We start from the raw sequence: 24,611 nt of genomic DNA, 5'->3' as shown, positions 1-24,611 counted from the left end.
ACAAGTTTTTGCTGAAGTGCATGGTCACCTTTAATAAATCAACAAGAAACAAATCAAGTTAATCAAGTTGAAAAATAAATAGCATACATTATTGCATTAATAAATAATGTTTAAATACAATAAATAACTTACTAATAAATAATCATTGCTTTTTATAAAAGTAAACGAACAGGTGCTTGGCCTGTAACAACTGCTAGTGTGCTATTTTGACAAAATGTAGTTAAAAACACGATTTATTGTTATTGTTCGAAGTTTGAAACCCTTTAGGACTTTGCACAGCTGCAGTCGTTCTTGAAAAGATTTTTGGTGATCCATGGACACCTGAAAAAAATACATATTCATACTTTAACACGACAGCATCACAGAGGCCAAAAGAATGCACTCAACATGTTCCATGCATATTATCAATAAGTTATAACCTGCTTTACCTTGACCGGAGAGTTGTCCGTCGCAGAGACAGAGAAGCAGTTCTATTACAACACAAAAAAAGAAAGTGAAAAAGAGCCTTGCAATCAACAGTAATTATAGAGAGCTGTTTGTGTTTGCTTGATTGGTTTACTTTACCTGCATGAGTTCATCAATGCTCCTAACTACAGATTTGGTGAGCTCTGAGTTGGAGTAGGCTCTAAATGTTTCCCGGTAATAGTGGAGATCTTCTAGGATTCTCTGAAGGCATTCATTCTACAAAGATATATGTCAATGTAGGTTATGTCAGTGTAACAGAAAAAAGACACTAATCGACAGAAGAATAAACAGAAGAATTGGGGAAATGGATTATACGTTTACCTCATCAATATTTTGAACAGCACTGTGAGCGCAGTTGGAGTTCTGTTGGGTGGAAAACATAATATGTGACATGTTTTGATTATGTTGAAATTCAGCCATCAAGCATGTACTATGAGGAGAAGTATACGCAATGATTTTTTGAATACAATGGCTATTTATATTCATCAGCAAACTTACTGATTTCTGTTTTCAGTGGCTTCTACTGACAATAATTAAGCATTTTCAACAAACAGATTTTATTTTCACAAACAAGAGTCTATCATTTTAACAAGCTGAACTTTTAAGTCATATTTTACAAAAAGTTGTTTCAACTTAAAATAATTCCTTACCCTGCTGACTTAACCTTTTTAGTTTAGTCAACTTGAAATTTGAAGTTACTCAATGTTAAATTAAGGGACAACTGAAATATTTTAGTTGAATAAACTAAAAAAAGTTTAAGTCAGCGGGGGTAACAAATTATTTTAAGTTGAAACAACAATTTTTTTTCACAGTGTAGAGTTATTTTAAACAGCAACCACTATTTTTTTATTATTATTATTATTATTATTACGATAGGTAGTATTTACAGTTCCACTTTATTTTAAGGTGCACTTGTGACAGTGTAATTATTAATTTAAGTACTAATATTAACTCTATGCACTTACTATAGGGTTAGGGTTTGGGTTTGGAGAATCACTTGCATGTAATTATGCATAATTTAAAAGAAAGTGTTACTGCATTTACTTTTATTGTTATTTTGTTATTATTATTTTTAGTAGTAGTAGTAACAATAACAACAATAATATATTTTTTGTTTTATGACTATTCAATATTGTAATTTTTAATAACTATTTGTTACAACCATTTGACTAATGATGGCAAAATATCCTTAAAATGAATAAAAGTGATGAATATTACACCTACTTAAACATCTACTTAACATATTGTGTTATGCATTGGCTTATAAATAAATTGAACCTAAAATCTTGATGCTTATTTTTTCTTTCTTTTTTTTAAGTCAATGGCATGTCATTCTACTGTAACGCCTTGTCCACTTATGTGCTATGACTATTTGCGCTATGAATATTTATGATGGTTGCAATATAGCCTAATGATAATAATAATTAATTTCATTGTATGCTTAAACTCCATTAGGATAGCATCATCATATCATTTTTAATGTGACTCTCTTCTCTTACCTGCGGTGTGCAAGCAGACACCGTTTGCGTCCTGATGTGCACCTCTGTGTTCTGCTGTGTGCAGTCAAACCCGCTGAACAAGTGGTCCTGTAAGCGGATAATAAATAGGCTATTAGACTTCAGATCACTTGTGTGTGTGTGTGTGTGTTTGTGTTTTAGCTATTATGTGTTGGTTTACTCAATGACACTCACCATCTCCAGCACCGCTGACACGTTCCAGAGCAGAGAGCGCGCGAGTGCGTTGCAGGTTTCGGTGAGGCGCAGCGGTGATTGACGCGCTCCGAGCGGGACGGCGATGCTACATTGCCACAGCAAAGCAAAGCACAGAGTGCTGACGGCCAAATCTGGAAGAAAGATAAAAAATTATAATAATGTCACATTTCACAACATATTATGTAAATAGGATGTATCTTTCATTTATTAGAAACATTAAAATGAATAGTAGCCTATAGAGCACCGAAATAGTTTGTAGATTAAAATCATAAATAAAAATACTTACAAGTACAGACCCTGGGGAGCATTGTTGCGTTCAGCTTTTGCGTATTCTAATATTCTGGATCAGGATTTGTGCTTTATAAATCATTTGGCGATAAGGGAGTTTCCTTTTCAAAACTCGTTGCTGTTAACTAAAATGAAAATAACCGGCTACCCATGTGTTTTGTAATTTCCGTGGTATTACAGATGTTGAGCTCTGGAGTTTAGGACACTGCTTGCATGGGTGGGAATTAACGCACGTTTCGATTTACTTCACAAGTGCAGTGTGTGTGTGTGTGTGTGTGTGTGTGGATATTTTTATAAAAACAGTGTGTGTGTGTGTGTGTGTGTGCAGGATAAGAATCTAGAACCTTTCTGTTTAGTAAGACCCCTTTCATCACTATCAGTTTCATGCATTTTTTTAATTAGTTGTATTCTCGTTTACAGTCATAATAAACATTTTGCAGAAACACCGGGGTTTATGGTCTTATAGGAATTTTGTGGAATGTTATCATAGCCTAGTATAAAATGTAAAACGTCAAAAATATTCAAGGTCAAGTCTGACAGAATTTGTGTTAGGCTATAATGTTGATTACAAACAAAATCAATCTCTGCTATTTATTTATTCATTCATTCATTCCCCTGAAGAAGAGGACACTTACAATGGAAGTTAATGGAGCAAATCTGTAAATATTAAAATAGCCTGTTCGATATTTAAGAGTGATTGAAATGTGTTAAAACTATGACAATGATTCAAACAGATTCACTCAAATAAACATGTTTTAGGAGAATAACTTTCCTTACATCATCCAAAACCTTGCCCCCTGATTTCTTCTTCTTCCTCTTCTTCTTCTTCTTCTTATGAAAACAAGGAACAAGTCATAATTTTTGTGGTAATTTTGAATCAACATTTTGTCCCATATACATTTTATTGCATTTAACTTGCATTAAACTGGAATATTCCTTTATTTTGACAATAAGAATGCTATGTTTTAAGTGAATTTTTCACATTTCCTCTCTTTGGAAATGATTTAAGCATGAAACAACAAGCTTTCCCAGTGTCATGTTTTTCAAACCTTTTCACCAAAAACAAAACCTGTTAACAGAGACTGACATTAAAAACTCACATGTCTTGCCCTTTTTTGCACGTAACACATCACTGTTCCTGGAAATGCCCATATACAGAGTTTACACTGCATATTGTACATTGCATTTACTAGACAGGTTATTACATTCATTGTTTATTTGTTACATTCATTTTATGTATTTTAAGTGTTACGTATTTATTTTTTCTTTAATTTTATTAAATTTCATATACATTCACATATTATTGGTTTTGTAGGCCACAATGTTGAACAAGAGTGGAATATCCACTAAAAACAACTTAACTTTTATTTTCCCTATTATTTGTGATCATTTGATGGAGTGGACACATCATATCTCCTAAAAATGATGTAATACTGTGGCAATGGGCTCAAGGGGAGAGAGCAGGAACACAGTGGTGATTGGATTTTGCGTAATGGCCACAAAAGGGAAGTAGATACAAGTACTTGACTCTCAGTTCAGATACCATATGCTGATACTTCATGACAAAGTGCTATTTTCACAGAGTCACTGCTTTGTTCCACTTCTGTGGAGATCTTGGGTACAAAACTTAGATGAGTGAACTCAATAAAGAAAGGTACTTTCTTTTTAACACAGTTATTTTTATTTATTGCATTTTTAATTTTAACAGGTTTTGTTTTTGGGACTGACCTAACACAAACCACGATAACACTTGGTGTTGAGTGCTTCATCCCTTGTGACTCATGACCGGTCTTTTGTTTTAGTTTTCAAACCGTGTTTGTCACTTGTCACCGGAGCAGACGCTACTATGTCATCTTCAAGTTTCAGTTCAGTTCAAGTTTATTTGTATAGCGCTTTTTACGATACACATCGTTGCAAAGCAGCTCTACAGAAATTAAGTTTCCACAATATACCACAATATATTTATATATTGCAGAACCTTAATATATTTAATTTATGGCAAAATTTGGTAATTCTGTATGTTGTCTGAGCGTTGGCATCCTCTGAGGTCCTCTGAGGGGTTGGCATTATCTTGCAGGTGTTCGGTCATCTCAGATCGTTTAAGGTTTGGATCCAGACTGTTAATGTCCAGATGTTAATCCCGTGGCAGAAACAGAGAAACAAATAAAGACATAATTAGCGTAGCTGCTGTTCCATCTAAGCAAAAATGATTTGTTCAACCCAAGCTAAAGAATAATAAATGTACATTTGATCAGATATAACTGCAGTACAAGATTATAAGATGCATTATATGAATGCTTGGCTAAAGAGATGTGTCTTTAATCTAGATTTAAACAGAGAGTGTGTATCTGAACACCGAACGTTATCAGGAAGACTATTCCAGAGTTTGGGAGCCAAATGTGAAAAAGCTCTACCTGCTTTAGTGGACTTTGTTATCCTAGGTACTACCAAAAGTCCAGAGTTTTGCGACCTTAGGGAGCGGGTTGGATTATAGCGTGGTAGAAGACGAGTTAGGTACGCAGGAGCTAAACCATTTAGGGCAACCTTATAGGCAAGTAATAATATTTTGTAAATGATACGGAACTTAATAGGTAGCCAGAGACTGTAAAATTGTGGTAATATGATCATATTTTCTTGACCTGGTAAGAACTCTAGCCGCTGCATTTTGGACTATCTGTAGCTTGTTTATTGACGATGCAGGACAACCAGCTAGCAGTGCATTACAATAGTCCAGTCTAGAGGTCATGAATGCATGAAATAGCTTTTCTGCATCAGAAACAGGTAGCATGTTTCGAAGCTTGGCAATGTTTCTAAGATGGAAGAATGCTGTTTTTGTAACATGGGAAATATGATTTTCAAAGGACAAGTTTCTGTCTAATATAACACCCAGATTTTTCACTTTAGAGGACATAACAGTACATCTGTCTAGTTGCAAATTGTAATCCAAGAGATTCTGTGTACAGTTTTTTGGTACAATAAGTAATATCTCTGTCTTATCTAATTTAATAGGAGGAAATTATTGGTCATCCAATCTTTAAATTTTTTTACACAGTCTATTAGCTTAGATAGTTTAGAAGTTTCATCTGGTCTTGTTGAGATATTGAGTATCATCAGCATAACAATGAAAACTAATCCCGTATTTTCTAATAATATTACCAAGGGGCAACATGTATATTGAAAATAGCAGAGGACCTAGGACAGATCCTTGTGGTACTCCATACTTTACTGGTGATAATTGAGATGACTCCCCATTTAAATTAACAAAGTGGTAGCGATTGGACAGGTATGATCTAAACCATCTTAAAGCCTGCCCTTGAATACCCGTATAGTTTTGTAATTGATCTATGAGTATATCATGGTCTATAGTGTCGAACGCAGCACTAAGATCAAGTAATACTAGCAATTAGATGCAGCCTTGGTCTGATGCAAGAAGCAAGTCAGTTGAAATTTTAACAAGTGCAGTTTCTGTACTATGGTGAAGCCTGAAACCTGGCTGAAATTCTTCATAGAGATAATGTTTTTGCAAGAAGGAGCACAATTGAGCAGACTCAACTTTTTCTAAAATTTTAGACATAAACGGAAGATTTGAAATGGGTCTGTAATTTGCCAGTTCATTAGAATCTAGTTGTGGTTTCTTAATAAGAGGCTTAATAACCGCCAGCTTGAATGGTTTTGGGACGTGACCTAAAGATAACGATGAGTTAATAATATTGAGAAGTGGTTCTTCTGCTACAGGTAACAACTCTTTCAGTAGTTTAGTGGGTACAGGATCTAATAAACATGTTGTTGGTTTAGATGAACTGATAAGTTTATTTAGCTCTTCCTGTCCTATAGTTGTAAAGCACTGCAGTTTTTCTTTGGGTGCGATGAATGAAGCTGAAATACTAGACGCAGTAGAATCTACATTTGATATTGTATTTCTGATGTTATCTATTTTATCAGTAAAGAAATTCATAAAGTCATTACTATTAAACTGTGAGGGAATATTTAGATCAGGTGGCGTGTGTTTATTTGTTAATCTAGCCACTGTGCTAAATAAAAACCTTGGATTGTTTTGGTTATTATCTATGAGTTTACGGATATGCTCTGCCCTGGCAGCTTTTAGAGCCGGTCTATAGCTGGACATACTGTTTTTCCTCGCAATTCTAAAAACTTTCAAGTTAGTTTTTCTCCATTTGCGCTCAAGATTATGAGTTTCTTTCTTGAGAGAATGGGTATAACTGTTGTACCATGGCGCAGTACGTTTTTCTCTAACATTTTTCAATTTGAGGGGGGCAACAGCTGTATTAGAGAAGATAGTGCCCATGTTGCTAGTCATTTCGTCTAGTTCATGTGTATTTATGGGTACACAGAGCAGCTGAAATAAATCAGGCAGGTTATTTGTGAATCTGGAACAATAGTTCTGCCCAGACGATAACGCGGAGCCATATAGTTAATATCAGTAATACGCAGCATGCACGATACAAGGAAATGATCAGTAACATCATCACTTTGAGGTACGATATCTATATCGGTAAGATCAATTCCATGCGATATAATTAAATCTAGCGTATGATTAAAATGATGAGTGGGCCCGGTGACGTTTTGCTTGACTCCAAAAGAGTTTATTAGATCAGTAAACGCAAGTCCTAACGCATCATTTGTATTATCAACGTGGATGTTAAAATCTCCGACAATTAGCACTTTATCAACATTGACCAATAGATCTGAGAGGAAATCTGCAAATTCTTTTAGGAAATCTGTATATGGCACCTGGCGGTCTATACACAGTAGCCAGAGCAAGAGATAGGAGAGATTTCTTTTGCATATCTAACAGTGTAACATTAAGCAGAAGTATTTCAAATGAGTTAAACCTCCTGTATCCTGTTTTCTGAGTAACATTGAGAATATCACTATATATTGTTGCAACACCGCCGCCACGACCAGTCTGACGGGGCTCATGTTTATAACAGTATCTTGGTGGACTCATTTAGACCAAAATATTCATTTGGTTTAAGCCAGGTTTCAGTCAGGCAGAGTACATCAAAATTATTATCTGTGATCATTTCATTTACAATAACTGCTTTGGGTGCGAGTGATCTAATGTTTAGGAGCCCAAGCTTTAAAAATTGTATTAGTTAATGTATTTTCGTTTTTCTGGTTTAATCACGATCATATTTTTTCTAGATCCTGCATTAAATTTATATTTTGACCTCGCTATTCGGGGAACAGACACAGTCTGTATAGATTGGACAATGCAAGCACTTCTCTTTTAAGTGGGTAGAACAAAAGTCATCATAGTAGTTATTTGAGAATTGGCTTACTAGTCAGATGGAGCGTAGCGTCTTGGAGATGTTGTCCGACAGGAGTTCTGCTGGGGTGCAGGCCATCAGCACGGAAAATGCCACTCGATTATGGAAGTTAGTGGAAGCTAGAGATTAAGGTTTATACAATTTTAAATATGACTTCTTTTTTTTTTTTTTTACAAATAAGCATGAATTTTCTTCAGGAGGCCTTTATTAGCCCCCCCCCCCCCCTCCTCCTCCTCCTCCTCCTCCTCCTCCTTTATTTGATGGATGGATGCACTTTATTGGACTTCTATTGGACTATTGAATATCAACAGCCTTTAACTGCCATTATAAATCTTGGAAGAGCCAGTATATAACTCATTAATATAAATCCGATTGTGTTTGTCTGAAAGAAGAAAGACATAAATACATAGGATGGCTTGAGGGTGAGTAATTCATGGTGTAATTTTCATTTTTGGGTGAACTATCCCTTTAAGAAAAACACAATTGTAATTCCATTTCATACTGGCCCATATTAAGTCATTTATTTGTTCATAATTTCCTTTTACAGTTCTGTGCACAAAGATATACAGCATTTCAACTATGTTGTGTCATTTACATCTGTGAAACAGGAAATGCCACATTTGGATGAAAAAGTAAGTAAAATAGACATTCTTAAAAGACTGACGTTAATAGTTCATTGTGAACACAATAATTAATTTCCACCACACCAGGCAGCTTCAAACAAATAACATCATCCTAATATTCACTTTTGGTTATATTTTAGGTAGGAGAGCTCAATACACAGCACATCAGCCAGTGCAAACATTGCGTCAGAGTAAAACTAGAGAGTAGAGTAAACTTATTCATCCCTAAGGAGGGATACTGCATAAGGTTAATAAGCGAATCCAGCAATAATCTGCACAGAGAAGCAGTTGATAGATAGTTCACCTAAAAACGAATGCGTGGATGACTTTCTTTCCTCTGTGGAAAATAAAATATTTTGAAAATGAAAGTCGGCTGGGGTCTGATGTTGTTTTGGATCCCATCGACTTTCACTGTATGGGCAAAAACAGTTCAGAAACATTCTTGGCATATCTTCATAAAGGTTTGGATTGACATGAGGGTGAGTAAATAATAACACAATCATCATTTTCGGGTGAACTAGCCTTCTACTCTAGAGTTGTTTCCTATTAAGGTCCATTCTCATTCAGTATCATGAAACCAGCAGATATTTTGTACAGGAAAAGATCCAGCCTGTCAGTGATTGATGATTCTTTCTGTATTTATACATGATGAAGGATCAACAAAGTGAGTGTGTAACCCTCAGCTAAAGTGCGGGCATGCATGAACACTTACAGCATGTATAATTAACATACATTCACACAAAGCTTGAAACATAGGCAAAAACACACACATCTAGTTGAAAAAAAAAGGATCTATAGTGAGTACACTGCTTCGTCATATAGTGAAACACGAGAAGTTGGACCCTGTGCTTTTCGCCTCAAAATGGAGAATCACATCGACCGTGGCAAGCTGCTTTACCCTTGGTCACAGATTTCTCCATCATGTGCCTCTGCTGGCTATGTGCATGCCTGTTCAGAAACATGAAAGAAAAGACCCTTTTTTTATGTGTACTCATCCCAACCTTAATGTAAGCTCTAATTTAAGCTGCGTTTTAAATGGGTCACGGACTAACCTGGTTAAATCCTCCACGTCCACCAGCATGGCATCCTGTTCCATGTGTAGGTCATCTCTCATGAACAACAGCTGAACCAGCTCCTCATTCAGACCTGCAACGCAATTACAAGTCAAATCAACTTCTTTATTGCCATTACTACAAAGAATCACTTGTCTTTCTAGATGCTGCATCATATAACTACAAAATTTTTTTTTTTTTACTATTTATTATTTATATATTTTACATTAAGTACACACACAGACATAAAAACAATAAAGAAAAAAAATGAATATCTTAGAATATAATGAAATTACAAAGTAGGTGCTTATTTTGAAAATTTCGATCTGCTTTCTTTACCTTGTATCTGAGAGTGCAGGTCATTGGTGATGACCTGTAACTGACCGAGACTCATGTCCCTCAGGTCCACAGGCCTCAGATTCCTCTTCATTAGACTCTCACTGATGTGTGGCAGATGTGGTAACTATAACACAAGAACAAAGTTAAGTGAAGTTGTACATATTGTGTTTTTTCTTATTAGGTAGTGCTCTGAGGTGAAGCGAAGGCCCTTGTGAAAACTACAGCGAGGATAACCCAGTGCTGCACTATTCTTGGAGACTTGTGTGACTGACCAGGTCTGCCACAGGGGACCTGCGGTGAAGCTGAATCTGTCTCTCCACCTCCACCTGCATGCGGGCCATGGGACGGGCCAACGCCAGAGCCACACGGGCCTCCTCCTGCAGCCGCCGCTGTAACCGCCAGAACTCTGAATCCTCTGAGTCCAGGTCTTCCTCTCCTGTATCCCGGTCAGACAGAGAGGAACTCTGTTTGCTCTGTAATGAGACAGAATCAAAAACTCACAGTTCCAAAATGTAGAAGAACTTTGTTTAGTGTATTATTAAAAGTCTAGGGGTTATACCATAGGTGACAATGGGGTGTCCAAGCTGGTCTCGGTTCTGCTGTCCTCTGCATCACTGTCCCGGTCACTGCTGCTGTCATTCACAAAGCACATCTGTAGATTCACCCCATTCTGAAGCCTATCATGTGCAGAGAGAGTGCAGTGAAAGAAGATTAAGGATTTTTTTTTTTTTTAATTTTCAATTTGCTGTTGACCTTTTTATTTCACAGCTTTTCATTAGAATGCATTTTGATTGGTAATCTATCGGTGCTATTTCAGGGAAAAAAGACTTCTTTCAGTCATAGTAAACTGTTAAGTAGCCTATAACTCTAAAATAAACTCTTGAGATAGTATATTTACTGAAAAGAGAAAGAAAGAGTGAAAGGTCTATTTTTAGAGTTTGTGAACTACAGTGATGCACTTCCCACAGAGAGCTGTGCATTAGACTTTTCTCTTCAGTTCCAGTAGAATTGTGTGGTTAATAGTATTCTACGAAAACACTGGCTATAAGCTTCAAGTGAAGCCTGTACATAGAAATGTCTTCAATGTCAGAGTTCACTTCTGTAGACTGGTATGAACCAGGTTCTGTGGAATCTCTTGTACAGATAAGTATGCTGTGGAATTTTTTTCTGTGAAATATACGCTGTAAGTAATATTTATTAAGCAGTATTTATTTATACAGATGTGTTTGACCTGTATTTTGAATTTTGCACTTCATTGCATTGTTTTAGGATTAATGGAAATTTTATAAAACTAAGGGATAATATAAATAACAATTGCATAAATGACAACTACAAGCACTGATCTCTTAAGGAGCAGATTCTTGCAGAAACATTATTTTGCAGATTAATTGCTGATATTTTCACTCTCTACAACATCTTTGCCTCTCTACATCAGCACTGTCTAAATTTCCTCATGTTATTCTTGAAAAAATGTGTCAAATCGACAGACACTCTTTCTTCCTTCCTTCCCAAAGTGCTCCAAACCTTAAAAAATAAGGTAAAAATAATTAAATAATTAAAAATTTTAATATTGTTGAAAAACAACCATTTATTTAAACAAAAATACTTTTAACCTGTTTTTCATTGTATTTTTTTTTTTTTTTTATGAATATATTTTTAAATTTAATTTATTTCTGTGATGGCAAAGCTGAATTTTCAGTTTTTGGTGCTTAATATTTTTGTGGAAACCGTTATACACTTCAACTACAATTCAAAAACCATAAAAAAAATAATTAATTGTTGAAAAGTGACAAAGACAATAATGTTACAAACGATTTCTATTTTAACTTTAAGAAATGCTGTTCTTTTGATTTTTCTATATTCAAAGTTCTGAATTACTTTTCATCATGACTATAATATAACATCGCCATTATCAATAACTGAGTATTAATAATAATTGAGCACCAAATCAGCATATTAGAATGATTTCTATTATATATATATATATATATATATATATATATATATATATATATATATATATATATATATATGTGTGTGTGTGAGAGTATATACATATATATATATATATTTCTCTGAGACTATACATGCCGCAGTTTTAAGTCTGGATGTCCTGTACAGAGCACATTTAGGGCTTTTCAGAGATACCAAATGATCCTCTCCTTGGTCTTCAAGAATGTCTGAAATTAATTTAGTGACACTCTTATATAAATATGATAATATTTTGTAATTATCATTTAAACCTGTCTAATTTTTAATCTCAGGAAAATGTTATGGGGTTTCAAATCAAAATATGACTTTCTGTTACGAAACAGGATGTTGATTTCATACATGTCCTCAATTGAGGACACCGGGACTAAAATCATGTTTATTACGCATTTTGGAAGACATAAATGAATAGGGAAATAAATTATATTTAAATATTATATGAAATATTATATATTATGAAAATCTGGTCAATTATTACTCCCATTACTACATTTCTTTTTCATTACATGTTGCCCCAAAACCACATTAATATGCAAATTAGATTTAGTTTATAGATACATTGCATATAATGAGAACTCAGTTTATAGCCATTTTACACACATTTTGCATAAAGAAAAAAGGTATATCGAATCATTCTGTTGTAATACAGTTGCGAATCATCTTTATACAAAGTTTGGTAAAAAAAAAAAAAAAAAAAAATGTATTGGTGATTTAAAAAAAAAAAATCAACTGTTTTTGCCTATGCATGTTCATTCATGTCTTTTTAGTTTTTCAAAGAAATTGAGTCCCGATGTCCTCAATCGAGAACATACCATAACTGAATGAAATATCTTTGTTTAGAGCATTTAGAATAATGTAAAAGAAAAAAATTTAAAGACATGAAAAAAAAAAAACAAGAGGATAGATTATAAACAGTGGTGTGAAAAAGTGTTGGCCCCTTCCTGAATTTTTTTTTTTTTTTTTGCGCATGTTTGTCACACTTTAAGGTTTCACACCACTGTATGTATGTATGTATGCATATACATATACAGGTGCTGGTCATAAAATTAGAATATCATGAAAACGTTGATTTATTTCAGTAATACCATTCAAAACGTGAAACTTGTATATTAGATCCATTCATTACACACAGACTGATATATTTCAAATGTTTATTTCCTTTAATTTTGATGATTATAACTGACAACTAATGAAAGTCCCAAATTCAGTATCTCAGAAAATTTGAATATTGTGAAAATGTTCAATATTGAAGACACCTGGTGCCACACTCTAATCAGCTAATGAACTCAAAACACCTGCAAAAGCCTTTAAATGGTCTCTCAGTCTAGTTCTGTAGGCTACACAATCATGGGGAAGACCGATGACTTGACAGTTGTCCAAAAGATGACCATTGACACCTTGCACAAGGAGGGCAAGACACAAAAGGTCATTGCTAAAGAGGCTGGCTGTTCACAGAGCTCTGTGTCCAAGCACATTAATAGAGAGGCGAAGGGAAGGACAAGATGTGGTAGAAAAAAAAAAAAAAAAAAAAAAAAGTGTACAAGCAATAGGGATAACCGCACCCTGGAGAGGATTGTGAAACAAACCCCATTCAAAAATGTGGGGGAGATTCACAAAGAGTGGACTGCAGCTGGAGTCAGTGCTTCAAGAACCACCACGCACAGACGTATGCAAGACATGGGTTTCAGCTGTCGCATTCCTTGTGTCAAGCCACTCTTGAACAAGAGACAGCGTCAGAAGCGTGAAAAATTTACGTTCTCTGATGAAAGTAAATTTTGCATTTCCTTTGGAAATCAAGGACCCAGAGTCTGGAGGAAGAGACGAGAGGCACATAATCCACGTTGCTTGAGGTCCAGTGTAAAGTTTCCACAGTCATTGGTTTGGGGTGCCATGTCATCTGCTGGTGTTGGTCCATTGTGTTTTCTGAGGTCCAAGGTCAACGCAGCTGTCTACCAGGAAGTTTTAGAGCACTTCATACTTCCTGCTGCTGACCAACTTTATGGAGATGCAGATTTCATTTTCCAACAGGACTTGGCACCTGCACACACTGCCAAAGCTACCAGTACCTGGTTTAAGGACCATGGTATCCCTGTTCTTGATTGGCCAGCAAACTCGCCTGACCTTAACCCCATAGAAAACCTATGGGGTATTGTGAAGAGGAAGATGCAATACGCCAGACCCAACAATTCAGAAGAGCTGAAGGCCACTATCAGAGCAACATGGGCTCTCATAACACCTGAGCAGTGCCACAGACTGATCGACTCCATGCCACGCCGCATTGCTGCAGTAATCCAGGCCAAAGGAGCCCCAACTAAATATTGAGTGCTGTACATGCTCATACTTTTCATGTTCATACTTTTCAGTTGGCCAACATTTCTAAAAATCATTTTTTTTTGCATTGGTCTTAATTGATATTTAAATTTGGGACTTTCATTAGTTGTCAGTTATAATCATCAAAATTAGAGGAAATAAACATTTGAAATATATCAGTCGGTGTGTAATGAATTAATCTAATATACAAGTTTCACTTTTTGAATGGTATTACTGAAATAAACTTTCATGATATTCTAATTTTATGACCAGCACCTGTATACACACACACAAGTAAATGTAGCCTTTGTTATGAGACTTCCTCAAAAACAAAATAAAAAAATTATTCCCTATTATTCCAAACCTTTGACCGGTAGTGTATACACTGACATTCCTGTCGAAAAACAAAACCAATCAGCATTACATAAGACACCGCCAACCCACTGAACACAAGCACACACTGACCGTGAGGACAGGCAGTTTTTGCTGCTCTTGCTGTAGCCAGTAAAGGTAACCGGTCCGTCGTCATAGAAACTGCCAAGGGCCAGCTTCTGCCTAATGGACTCCCTCTCATTCCTCTGGGCCTGACGAAAACACAGTCGACTTCAATAAATGAAGAGAACGCTCAGCATGTAGTAAGCCACAGAAGACCTCGCATCCAGGAATATTTGATGTGGCATTTTAAAATAGATGTCATCCACTTTCATACAGTTTAAATAACATGCTGGATATCAAGGGCATGAAGGTATCGCTGTGGGAAAAGAGAGAGTGTGGATTGGAATTGGAATGTATGATATAAATTCTGATTTTGTGCTTGTGGCAAAATCACTGCTGCCTCAATAAACAGCAAATTACAGAGACGAAGAGAAAAAAAAAGCAGAGGGACCCGAGGCTGTAAACGTGAAGGAAGAGCTCAGGCTCTCGACAAACATATCCACATAAATACAAAATATGTTTTGATGACATTCCAGTTAAGCTATAATTTCTAAATGTTGTCCGAACATTGAAAATGTCCAGTTTTTTAAACGTTTTAAAAAGTGTTTTTTTGCTTAGTTATGCCATTTTAAATTTTTTCTAACATTACAGGAATGTTACTTTTGATATTTTCTGAAAATTCTGAGACCAGAAAAAAATATTTTTAATGTCACACAAACAGCCAACTAAAACATTTTTGGAAAAAGTTCCATAAACTACGTATAAATGTTTTTGTGCTAACATTGAGAACATTATTAAAGCCAGATAACTTTGAACAAACATTCTTAGAACTTTGCCTAGTGTTCTGGTCAAACTGGAAATTAATAGAACGTTCTCTACTAGATGGGTAAATACAGAAATGCGTGACTACTCCCGATGATGCTATATTGGCAAGAATAACATGTTCCCTCAGAGCTTCATATTACACTAAGTTCATTGTCATGGCAACACAGTTGCCTTCTGGTGCTCGGAATGACGAATAAAAAAAAAAATAAATAAATAAATAATTCCTTGCACTCAACACTGGAATAAGACCTACTATTGTGAAAGTCAATAACTTTCCCTTCCTGTTTCCATGGACATTTTTTTCAGGCTGCAGTTACACAGATGAACATTTAGATAAAAGGATGCACAGGGTAGAAGAGAGGCTGATTCATGATGAGGCAAATGAAAATCATCAATAGCTCTGCTTGCAATCTGTAAACCAGGTTTCCGGTACAATCTGAAAAACAGTAACCGCTAGATTTGATTGCTTTCATTAGTGGGAGATGTTGCCACTTCAAGCAAATGCAGCCATCTATACAAACCAAAAAATATGACCTTGTGTGGAATGGGTTAAAATTAGTTCGTTCAAGCAGCACCTTTTTTTCAGTTATCGTTGAACTAAATCTACAAGCATTTTAACAATCACCCAGAGCATAATTTCTTTCGTCGTATCAGAGACTGAAATAAAGCTAAAAGCCACCTTACACGCAACAACTTTGTAAATAGACACTCATAAAAAAGGCACACCGATACTACAGAAGATACTGACCCATCTTACCTGGTAAACACATTTTTCCTGGTGCACCATCTTTCACTGCATTGTATAGTGCAGCAGCCGAGCCCTACCTTCTACTGCAGTGTCTGAGCTACACCCTTGAGACCAGCATCACACACGAAAGGGGGGGGGTGAGTGAGTGTGCGAGCGAGCATGCTAAGGAGGAGCAGAAGCATCTCACAATGAAACACAGATCTAGTGTTGTTTTTTTATTGCACGTTTTGGCAATTTTATTCTAGATGTTCCAATCTCACATCGTACCATGTGTTCTCTACCAACAGTCACCTTACAGTTTTACATTTAAAACACAAATGCCTAAATCAGTCACCTTGTATTTAATATTTAAGAAAAAAAAAAAAAAAAAAAAAAAAAAAAAAAAAAAAAAAAGGCATTTGATCATTTTATTTATTGAATAGTTTGAGACAATTAGGACAAAACGAAGCAGAAACCAGCATGTCCATGAGCAGGAATTACTTCAGCCACTGCATACACAAACTATTAACATTAAAGCAGGAGGCAATCTTTTTCCAAAACCACATGCAGCACATTGCCAGCCTAATTCTAAACATCTGGTCTCAGTCCTCATAACAAACCTTCATGGGAAAGAGTTGGGACCCAAAAAGTCCACAAATTGGAGCGCGAAGGGATCTTTTTCATAAAGCACAGAACTGGGAGGTATATATTGCTGGGGTGGCACATTCGGAGGCTGGTTGGCAGAGGGTCTGCATTTAGAAGCTGCAGTTGTAGTACAGGGTTGAGGAGTGGTGGTTATAGGCGGTGCAGTAGGAGTTTTAGGAGGCTGAACTGGGTATTGTGGATAAAACTCTTGCAAATAGAGAGGATAATCAGGGTAATAGCTATACTGAGGGAATAGACTTCCAGGGTGTGCTGGGGGCTGCAGCGTCTGGGTTGCTGCTGGCGAGCCTGAAGCTGGTTTCTCTGTGGGCTTTGGCCTGACAGGGTCATGAGGGTAGTAATAAGGCCAAGACATCTGGGGGTATTTGGGAGGTTGAAGGTTTTCATTTGGTGCTTGGGGATCCGATTCAGTGTTGGAGCCGTCAACTGGAAAAGGTTTCAAGGTGGGTTTTGGTTTGCCGTAATAGGGGTAATCAGGATAATAATAATAAGGCCAAGACATCTGGGGGTATGGCTCTTCAGTTGGTGCTTGGGGATCCGATTCAGTGTTGGAGCCATCAACTGGAAAAGGTTTCAAGGTGGGTTTTGGTTTGCCGTAATAAGGGTAATCAGGATAGTAATAAGGCCAAGACATCTGGGGGTATGGCTTTTCAGTTGGTGCTTGGGGATCCGATTCAGTGTTGGAGCCATCAACTGGAAAAGGTTTCAAGGTGGGTTTTGGTTTGCCGTAATAAGGGTAATCAGGATAGTAATAAGGCCAAGACATCTGGGGGTATGGCTTTTCAGTTGGTGCTTGGGGATCCGATTCAGTGTTGGAGCCATCAACTGGAAAAGGTTTCAAGGTGGGTTTTGGTTTGCCGTAATAAGGGTAATCAGGATAGTAATAAGGCCAAGACATCTGGGGGTATTTGGGAGGTTGAAGGTTTTCATTTGGTGCTTGGGGATCCGATTCAGAGTTAGAGCCATCAACTGGAAAAGGTTTCAAGGTGGGTTTTGGTTTGCCGTAATAAGGGTAATCAGGATAGTAATAAGGCCAAGACATCTGGGGGTATTTGGGAGGTTGAAGGTTTTCATTTGGTGCTTGGGGATCCGATTCAGAGTTAGAGCCATCAACTGGAAAAGGTTTCAAGGTGGGTTTTGGTTTGCCGTAATAGGGGTAATCAGGATAGTAATAAGGCCAAGACATCTGGGGGTATTTGGGAGGTTGAAGGTTTTCATTTGGTGCTTGGGGATCCGATTCAGAGTTAGAGCCATCAACTGGAAAAGGTTTCAAGGTGGGTTTTGGTCTGCCATGAGAGAAGTAATCGGGATAGTAGTAGTGTGGCCAAGATATCTGGGGGTACTTCGGAGATTGAGGCTCTCCAGTTGGTGCTTGGGGAACTAGGGTAGCTGTAAAAGGTTCCTCTGTTTGCTTAGCTATGGAATCGACCCTTCCAGGATAAAGATAATGAGAAAAAGGCCAAAACCCTTGCAGATACACTTGAGGGTACCCAGGAGGTGGTGGTTTCAGTGTTGCAGTATCAGATGCTTGTAGCATTGCAGGTGCATCTGGACTTTGTGTATCAGGAGAAAAGGGAGGCAGCAGAATGTGCAGATATTCAGGAGGATAATGTCCCAGGAAGGCTTCACTTGTAGAGGTCACAGGACAAGAAATGACTGCCAAGTTTCCCTGCCACTGTATCTGCGTCACATAATACCCTCCCTGAAAGACATCATGAACATACAGGTTGGTCTACATTACTTTGTGCTCATGCTAAATGGAACAGAGAAAGCAATACCTGTTGCGCAACACCACAGCCATCATAGGGAGTAACATAGACAAGACCTCCATAAGTGGGTGTGGCGTGTCCACAGTGAGGTGGCAACTGAGTGAGAGGAACAGGCACCCCACTACCTGTGATATACAAAAAGGTACAAGTTAAGATATCATATTGGTAAAAATCTTTAGTAAATAAATGCATAATGAATTAACAGGTTACCTCGACAGAGTTCAACATTTGCTACATCTGAACCACTGAGTTGTAACTTCATGAGATCGTCATTACACCTCAACTTTGGAGACATGGCATCCCAGGCTGCTTCAAAACAACCGAGTAGTTGCCCTTTAAATTAATGACTTTTCTTTTCTGAAGACCTTAAGTTCAGTGCTCGAATTGAATCAAGTCTTATGGGGGGTCCCCACCATCAGACTTTTGTTTTTTGGTGGGGGTGGGGGTTAGTCTCGCAATATACAATTTATACAAAATAAACCATATATTTGATCATAATATGCATAACTATATACCATTTAATGTTGCATAAAGAGAGAGAAGCTACTATTCTTCTTTTAAATGGCTTACTCCAAGTAATACTGGATTTCGAGGGTGACAAAGCAGCAGACCCAAAAGGGCAACTATGGCAAATATACCAGGGGACTACATATAAGGCACTTGAAGATCCGTAAAAGCAGGTGACAAAAATACATTGAAATTTCTCAAAAACTGTAGAAACTATACAGATGGCTTTCAGACACACTGAATGGTATTCAAATTCAGCAGTGGCACAGGAATAATTTCATAATGTTCCAGAAAGCAGTGATAAAGGAGCAGTCAGTAACTTCAACTGGACCTTTTTAATTACTTAAACAGTAGCAAAAGGATACTATAGGGATGAGATTAAGTATTATTCAAAGAGTGCAAGACAACTGGGCAAACAGGATATAGTCGTTATAATAGTTTATAAGTTTAACGTAGGCATGTCCAGGAGATTCTCAAAAAAGTCAACTCATTTATCCATAACAGCTCAAAATGTAATTTCAGGAACCAGTGGGTGAAGACAAACCAATATACAGGTGCATCTCAATAAATTATGTTGTGGAAAAGTTAATTTCAGTAATTCAACTCAAATTGTGAAACTCGTGTATTAAATAAATTCAATGCACACAGACAAGTAGTTTAAGTCTTTGGTTCTTTTAATTGTGATGATTTAGGCTCACATTTAACAAAAACCCACCAATTCACCATCAACAAATTAGAATACTTCATAAGACCAATTAAAAAAAAAAAAAAAAAAACACTTTTAGTGAATTGTTGGCCTTCTGGAAAGTATGTTCATTTACTGTATATGTACTCAATACTTGGTAGGGACTCCTTTTGCTTTAATTACTGCCTCAATGCGGTGTGGCATGGAGGTGATCAGTTTGTGGCACTGCTGAGGTGGTATGGAAGCCCAGGTTTCTTTGACAGTGGCCTTCAGCTCATCTGCATTTTTTGGTCTCATTTCTCATCTTGCTCTTGACAATACCCCATAGAGAATCTATGGGGTTCAGGTCTGGTGAGTTTGCTGGCCAGTTAAGCACACCAACACCATGGTCATTTAACCAACTTTTGGTGCTTTTGGCAGTGTGGGCAGGTGACAAATCCTGCTGGAAAATGAAACCAGAATCTTTAAAAAGCTGGTCAACAGAAAGCAGCATGAACTGCTCCAAAATTTCTTGGTAAACGGGTGCAGTGACTTTGGTTTTCAAAAAACACAATGGACCAACACCAGCAGATGACATGGCACCCCAAATCATCACAGACTGTGGAAACTTAACACTGGACTTCATGCAACTTGGGCTATGAGCTTCTCCACCCTTCCTCCCGACTCTAGGACCTTGTTTTCCAAATACAAAACTTGCTCTCATCTGAAAAGAACACTTTGGACCACTGGGCAATAGTCCAGTTCTTCTCCTTAGCCCAGGTAAGACGCCTCTGACGTTGTCTGTGGTTCAGGAGTGGCTTAACAAGAGGAATATGACAACTGCAGCCAAATTCCTTGACACGTCTGTGTGTGTGATGGCTCTTGATGCCTTGACCCCAGCCTCAGTCCATTCCTTGTGAAGCTCACCCAAATTCTTGAATCGATTTTGCTTGACAATCCTCATAAGGCTGCGGTTCTCTCGGTTGGTTGTGCATCTTTTTCTTCCACACTTTTTCCTTCCACTGAACTTTGTTAACATGCTTGGATACAGCACTCTGTGAACAGCCAGCTTCTTTGGCAATGAATGTTTGTGGGTTACCCTCCTTGTAAAGGGTGTCAATGATTGTCTTCTGGACAACTGTCAGATCAGCAGTCTTCCCCATGATTGTGTAGCCTAGTGAACCAAACTGAGAGACCATTTTGAAGGCTCAGGAAACCTTTGCAGGTGTTTTGAGTTGATTAGCATGTCACCATATTCTAATTTGTTGAGATAGTGAATTGGTGGGTTTTTTGTTAAATGTGAGACTAAATCACAATTAAAAGAACCAAAGACTTAAACTACTTGTCTGTGTGCATTGAATTTATTTAATACACGAGTTTCACAATTTGAGTTGAATTACTGAAATTAACTTTTCCACGACATTCTAATTTATTGAGATGCACCTGTATGTGTGTATATATATATATATATATATATATATATATATATATATATATATATATATATATATATATATATATATATATATATATACACACAGACACAAGAGTTTTTATTTGTCACATACACAATTATACTGAGTATAACCTGCAGTGAAATGTAGCATATATATTTATTTGTATTTTTTTAAAGTAAAAACATTAATATTGTGAGAATGTGAAACCGCCGTTTTCTATATTGTTCTATTTTCACATCGTGATCCTTCATGAGCAGCAAATCAGCATATTAGAATGATTTCTGAAGATCATGCGTGTTACGATCCCTTTTATTCTAGGGGTGACGGGGAAGTAGCATATACCATTAAAGGTGTATGAAAGCGTAAGAGAGAGTGTGTTGGCTTTATCTGCAATCACAGCACTCACACACAAGGCAACTCTTCAAGAATTCATTTACAAAGTAGTGTCTCTAGTACAGCAGTTAAAAAAAAAAAAAAAAAAAAAAAAAAAGGAAAAAAACAGAAGTAAACAGTAACAGTTACAGGCACTGAAGACTGGAGTAATGATGCTGAAAATTGTTTACTATTGTATTATTTTAAATTGTAATAATATTTCATGATATTAGTGTTTTTACTGTATTTTGGATCAAATCAATGGAGGCTTGGTGAACAGAAATGACTTTTGAACAGTAGTGTACGTTCTACGATTTCAGTGCAGTTTACATAGTTACGTCCAGTAGGTGGCGGCGTGGACTGTTAGGAGTGAGTCTGTCAGTCAGCAGACTATTCAACCATTTCTGTCCAAGTCTGCTTTATTCAGGAACTTACTATGGCTATCAATGTCAATCATAGCTATTTCAAGAGTGAATCCCGCATTTATATGCCGATGTAATACCCGAAACTTTGCAGCGTGTATGTGGCCGTTGGTCTTAGCAGCATGAAAAACAAGTTTTATACAACTCTGAATGGAGAGAGAGAGATATACACACACACACATATACATATATATATATATATAGCACAGAAACCGCACAACGAGTTCTCCCTTTATAATTACTAAAAAGCTGTCACTCATCTTCAACGAGATCTCTAGCACCCCAGAACCAGGCCTAATAATAATTTATGCAAGGAATACAAAAAGGCATGGAGTTGATAAATATAGTGGAAAGATATAGAGAGAAAAATTACCCCTCAAAAAAGTCAGTAAGAAGCTTCCTCTTCCCGACTGCGAGTGGAGGTTTGTTATTCTGCATTTTTTTTTTTAGCTGAAGTTAGCTTGACGGAGCGGCGCCAATCAAGCAGTCATGTCAACGATGTCCTGCGCTTAGCGGTCTTTAGATGTGGGGCGGGGCGTTTAAAATTTAAAGAGACATGACAACTAGCCCATAAACAAACTTAATATAAAATTATTGTAAATAATTCACGAAATTTAAATTTACCATATCCATTGCTTGAATTTAATCACATTTGTCATTATCATTTTTACTCAAATAAAAATGTCTGAGGGACCCCCCTAAGTCTATTTTTTACTTCTTATGGGGGTTCCCGGATCCCCCCAGCCCCCCTTCAATTCGAGCAGTGCTTAAGTTTATAGTTCTCATACACTGAAATGGACAGAAATTACGTATTTACATACTGATATTAAACCATGCATTAATTACGTACCTGAAACTCCGGGGTCATCACCGAGATATTCAAAATCAACTAAGGGCACAAAATATCCCTCGTGGTCTGACATAAATTGTTCTGAAATATCTTCCCCACCTTCATCGTTTGTTTTTTCCGTTTCAGAAGACCGTAGACTTCTACAGCGTATTAAAGTAATGCACGTGAAAGAGCTTAATATAATTAACAGCCGTCCCCTTATTTTCCACGACGCCATTGTAGCACATGCTCGTGAAGAATGAGATGCGTCTATTAAATACCGTGCGGTACCGCGCTGCACTCGCACGTTCCATAAATTAACGAGTAATTTAAAGGCAAATCACCTGTTCCGTTTAATTATTACGCGAGATTCGTTGCCTGATCTGTGGTTTCCTAGGCTGTGTTTGAAATGGCATGCTTTCTTACTGCCCGGTACACATGCATACTGCCTATATTTTTAAAGAATAGTGTGTGAAACAGTAGTCTATACAAGAAGCAACAAATGTTTCAGAGTAGTATGTTAAAGTGTTGTCACACGACAAACACTGAACATTAATTCAGCACAGATGGCGAGGTTGTTAGGCTACCTTACAAATAAAAGTGCTAACCATTCTTTTTACGAAGGCGTGTATAAAAGCAGTACAATATTAGAAATGAAAATTTAAGAGAGAAAAAAGAATTAGGGAAAATTTAATTATGAATAATTTACTGCCATTGTGTGAAAAATATGTAATCTATAAATGAGCAAACAATCTGTTTATGAGCATTTTAAAATGTAATGTAATCTAATTACAAGTACTTAATTTTTTGGAATCTATTCATCTGTTTATGGAGTCCAGATTACATGTAATCAGTTACTACCCAGCACTGTGTGTGTGTGTGTGTGTGTGTGCGCGCTCACACGAGCACACACACAATTTTCTCAGCATCTCAAATTATGTGTTGAGCTTGTTAAAATTCTATGATGGACATTTAATTTAGGTACACACAACCCAATCAAATATAGAACAAACATATAGTGAGAGAAAACAAAATATATGATGAATTATTTACAAGCATGCTAGTTGTGTAAAGATTTATACCAAGACACAAGTGCAACAGTGTGCTTCTGTTTTGACACTCAGGTCTGCCTGAACGCTATACGGTCTCCCACAGCGTTTGATATTACAGGCTGGACAACTCCCCTAAGAGCTCTCAAATAACCGTGGATACCATCAACACTGCACTGGGTGCATACCTTCAGTGTACTGCTGTGGAACAATCCAGCTGAGACTAAACATTCCTCTCCTCAGGTTTGATCATTATTCAGAAGATAAAGTGTGACAGAGGAATGAAAATATCTCATATTTCATACACTCTATATTTTCTCTACTTAAGGAGAGAAAAAAAAGTGTGATATATAAGAAACTGCAGGTAAAATATAATCCGGACCATTGGAATTGTGAACATATGCTCCTAGGAATACCTGTGTGATATGGACAATCAAAAGAGAAATTTTCAGCAAGGTGAGCATATCAATTCATCAGAATTTGTTTTGAATTTAGAGTGCAAGTAGTTTTGACAGAAACTTGGATTTTTTTATTTTTTTTGTGAAGTTCTTAACCTTTATATATATATATATATATATATATATATATATAACTCATCAGTGTGATATGATTGAGAGATTTAATGATATTCTGATTTTAGGGCACCTAACTAAAATGAAAATAATACTACCAGGGGGCTGTTTCATAAAAAGTTTACCAAATAAGCCAGGCTTATTTCAGTTAGTCTGACTTATTTTGAACCAAATCAACTGAAAATAAGTCAGCCCCCTGATGTGTATCACAGAAAATACTATAGCAGTTATTAGAATTACCTCTATAAATG

The 24,611-nt window shown here is 36.8% G+C and overlaps 2 protein-coding genes across 2 annotated transcripts; both read right to left on the bottom strand.

Annotated features, from left to right (window-relative positions):
* Nucleotides 1-8,247: 8,247 nt before the first annotated feature.
* On the bottom strand, nt 8,248-16,196 carry LOC306846726 (schwannomin-interacting protein 1). The gene is made up of 7 exons (XM_079380308.1): nt 16,087-16,196; nt 14,535-14,653; nt 10,330-10,447; nt 10,043-10,243; nt 9,771-9,894; nt 9,432-9,525; nt 8,248-9,327 (listed from the first exon to the last, which is right to left on the bottom strand). Exons 1-7 carry the CDS (start codon nt 16,114-16,116, stop codon nt 9,237-9,239), a joined length of 777 nt encoding a protein of 258 aa, XP_079236434.1. The 5' UTR covers nt 16,117-16,196; the 3' UTR covers nt 8,248-9,236.
* A 101-nt stretch (nt 16,197-16,297) lies between these two features.
* On the bottom strand, nt 16,298-23,015 carry LOC306846725 (uncharacterized protein). The gene is made up of 4 exons (XM_079380307.1): nt 22,761-23,015; nt 18,699-18,794; nt 18,498-18,613; nt 16,298-18,421 (listed from the first exon to the last, which is right to left on the bottom strand). The coding sequence occupies exons 1-4, from the start codon at nt 22,975-22,977 to the stop codon at nt 16,679-16,681; spliced, it is 2,172 nt and encodes a 723-aa protein (XP_079236433.1). The 5' UTR covers nt 22,978-23,015; the 3' UTR covers nt 16,298-16,678.
* Between the last annotated feature and the right edge of the window lie 1,596 nt (nt 23,016-24,611).

This window comes from Barbus barbus (genome assembly GCF_936440315.1).
Source record: "Barbus barbus genome assembly, chromosome: 26".
In the NCBI taxonomy this organism is placed as follows: domain Eukaryota; kingdom Metazoa; phylum Chordata; class Actinopteri; order Cypriniformes; family Cyprinidae; genus Barbus; species Barbus barbus.
This window is presented reverse-complemented; position numbering and strand designations above follow the sequence as displayed.

What these genes read in the sequence shown, in the direction of transcription:
- LOC306846726 (XM_079380308.1), bottom strand. Translation starts at nt 16,116, where the DNA reads ATGGTGCACCAGGAAAAATGTGTTTACCAG. An exon ending in CCTGCACTCTCAGATACAAG is followed by an intron (nt 9,526 to 9,770) that starts GTAAAGAAAGCA and finishes ATTGCGTTGCAG; the next exon opens with GTCTGAATGAGGAGCTGGTT. An exon ending in GACGTGGAGGATTTAACCAG is followed by an intron (nt 9,328 to 9,431) that starts GTTAGTCCGTGA and finishes GTTTCTGAACAG; the next exon opens with GCATGCACATAGCCAGCAGA.
- LOC306846725 (XM_079380307.1), bottom strand. Translation starts at nt 22,977, where the DNA reads ATGGCGTCGTGGAAAATAAGGGGACGGCTGTTAATTATATTAAGCTCT. An exon ending in AAATGTTGAACTCTGTCGAG is followed by an intron (nt 18,614 to 18,698) that starts GTAACCTGTTAA and finishes TGTATATCACAG; the next exon opens with GTAGTGGGGTGCCTGTTCCT. An exon ending in GCTGTGGTGTTGCGCAACAG is followed by an intron (nt 18,422 to 18,497) that starts GTATTGCTTTCT and finishes GATGTCTTTCAG; the next exon opens with GGAGGGTATTATGTGACGCA.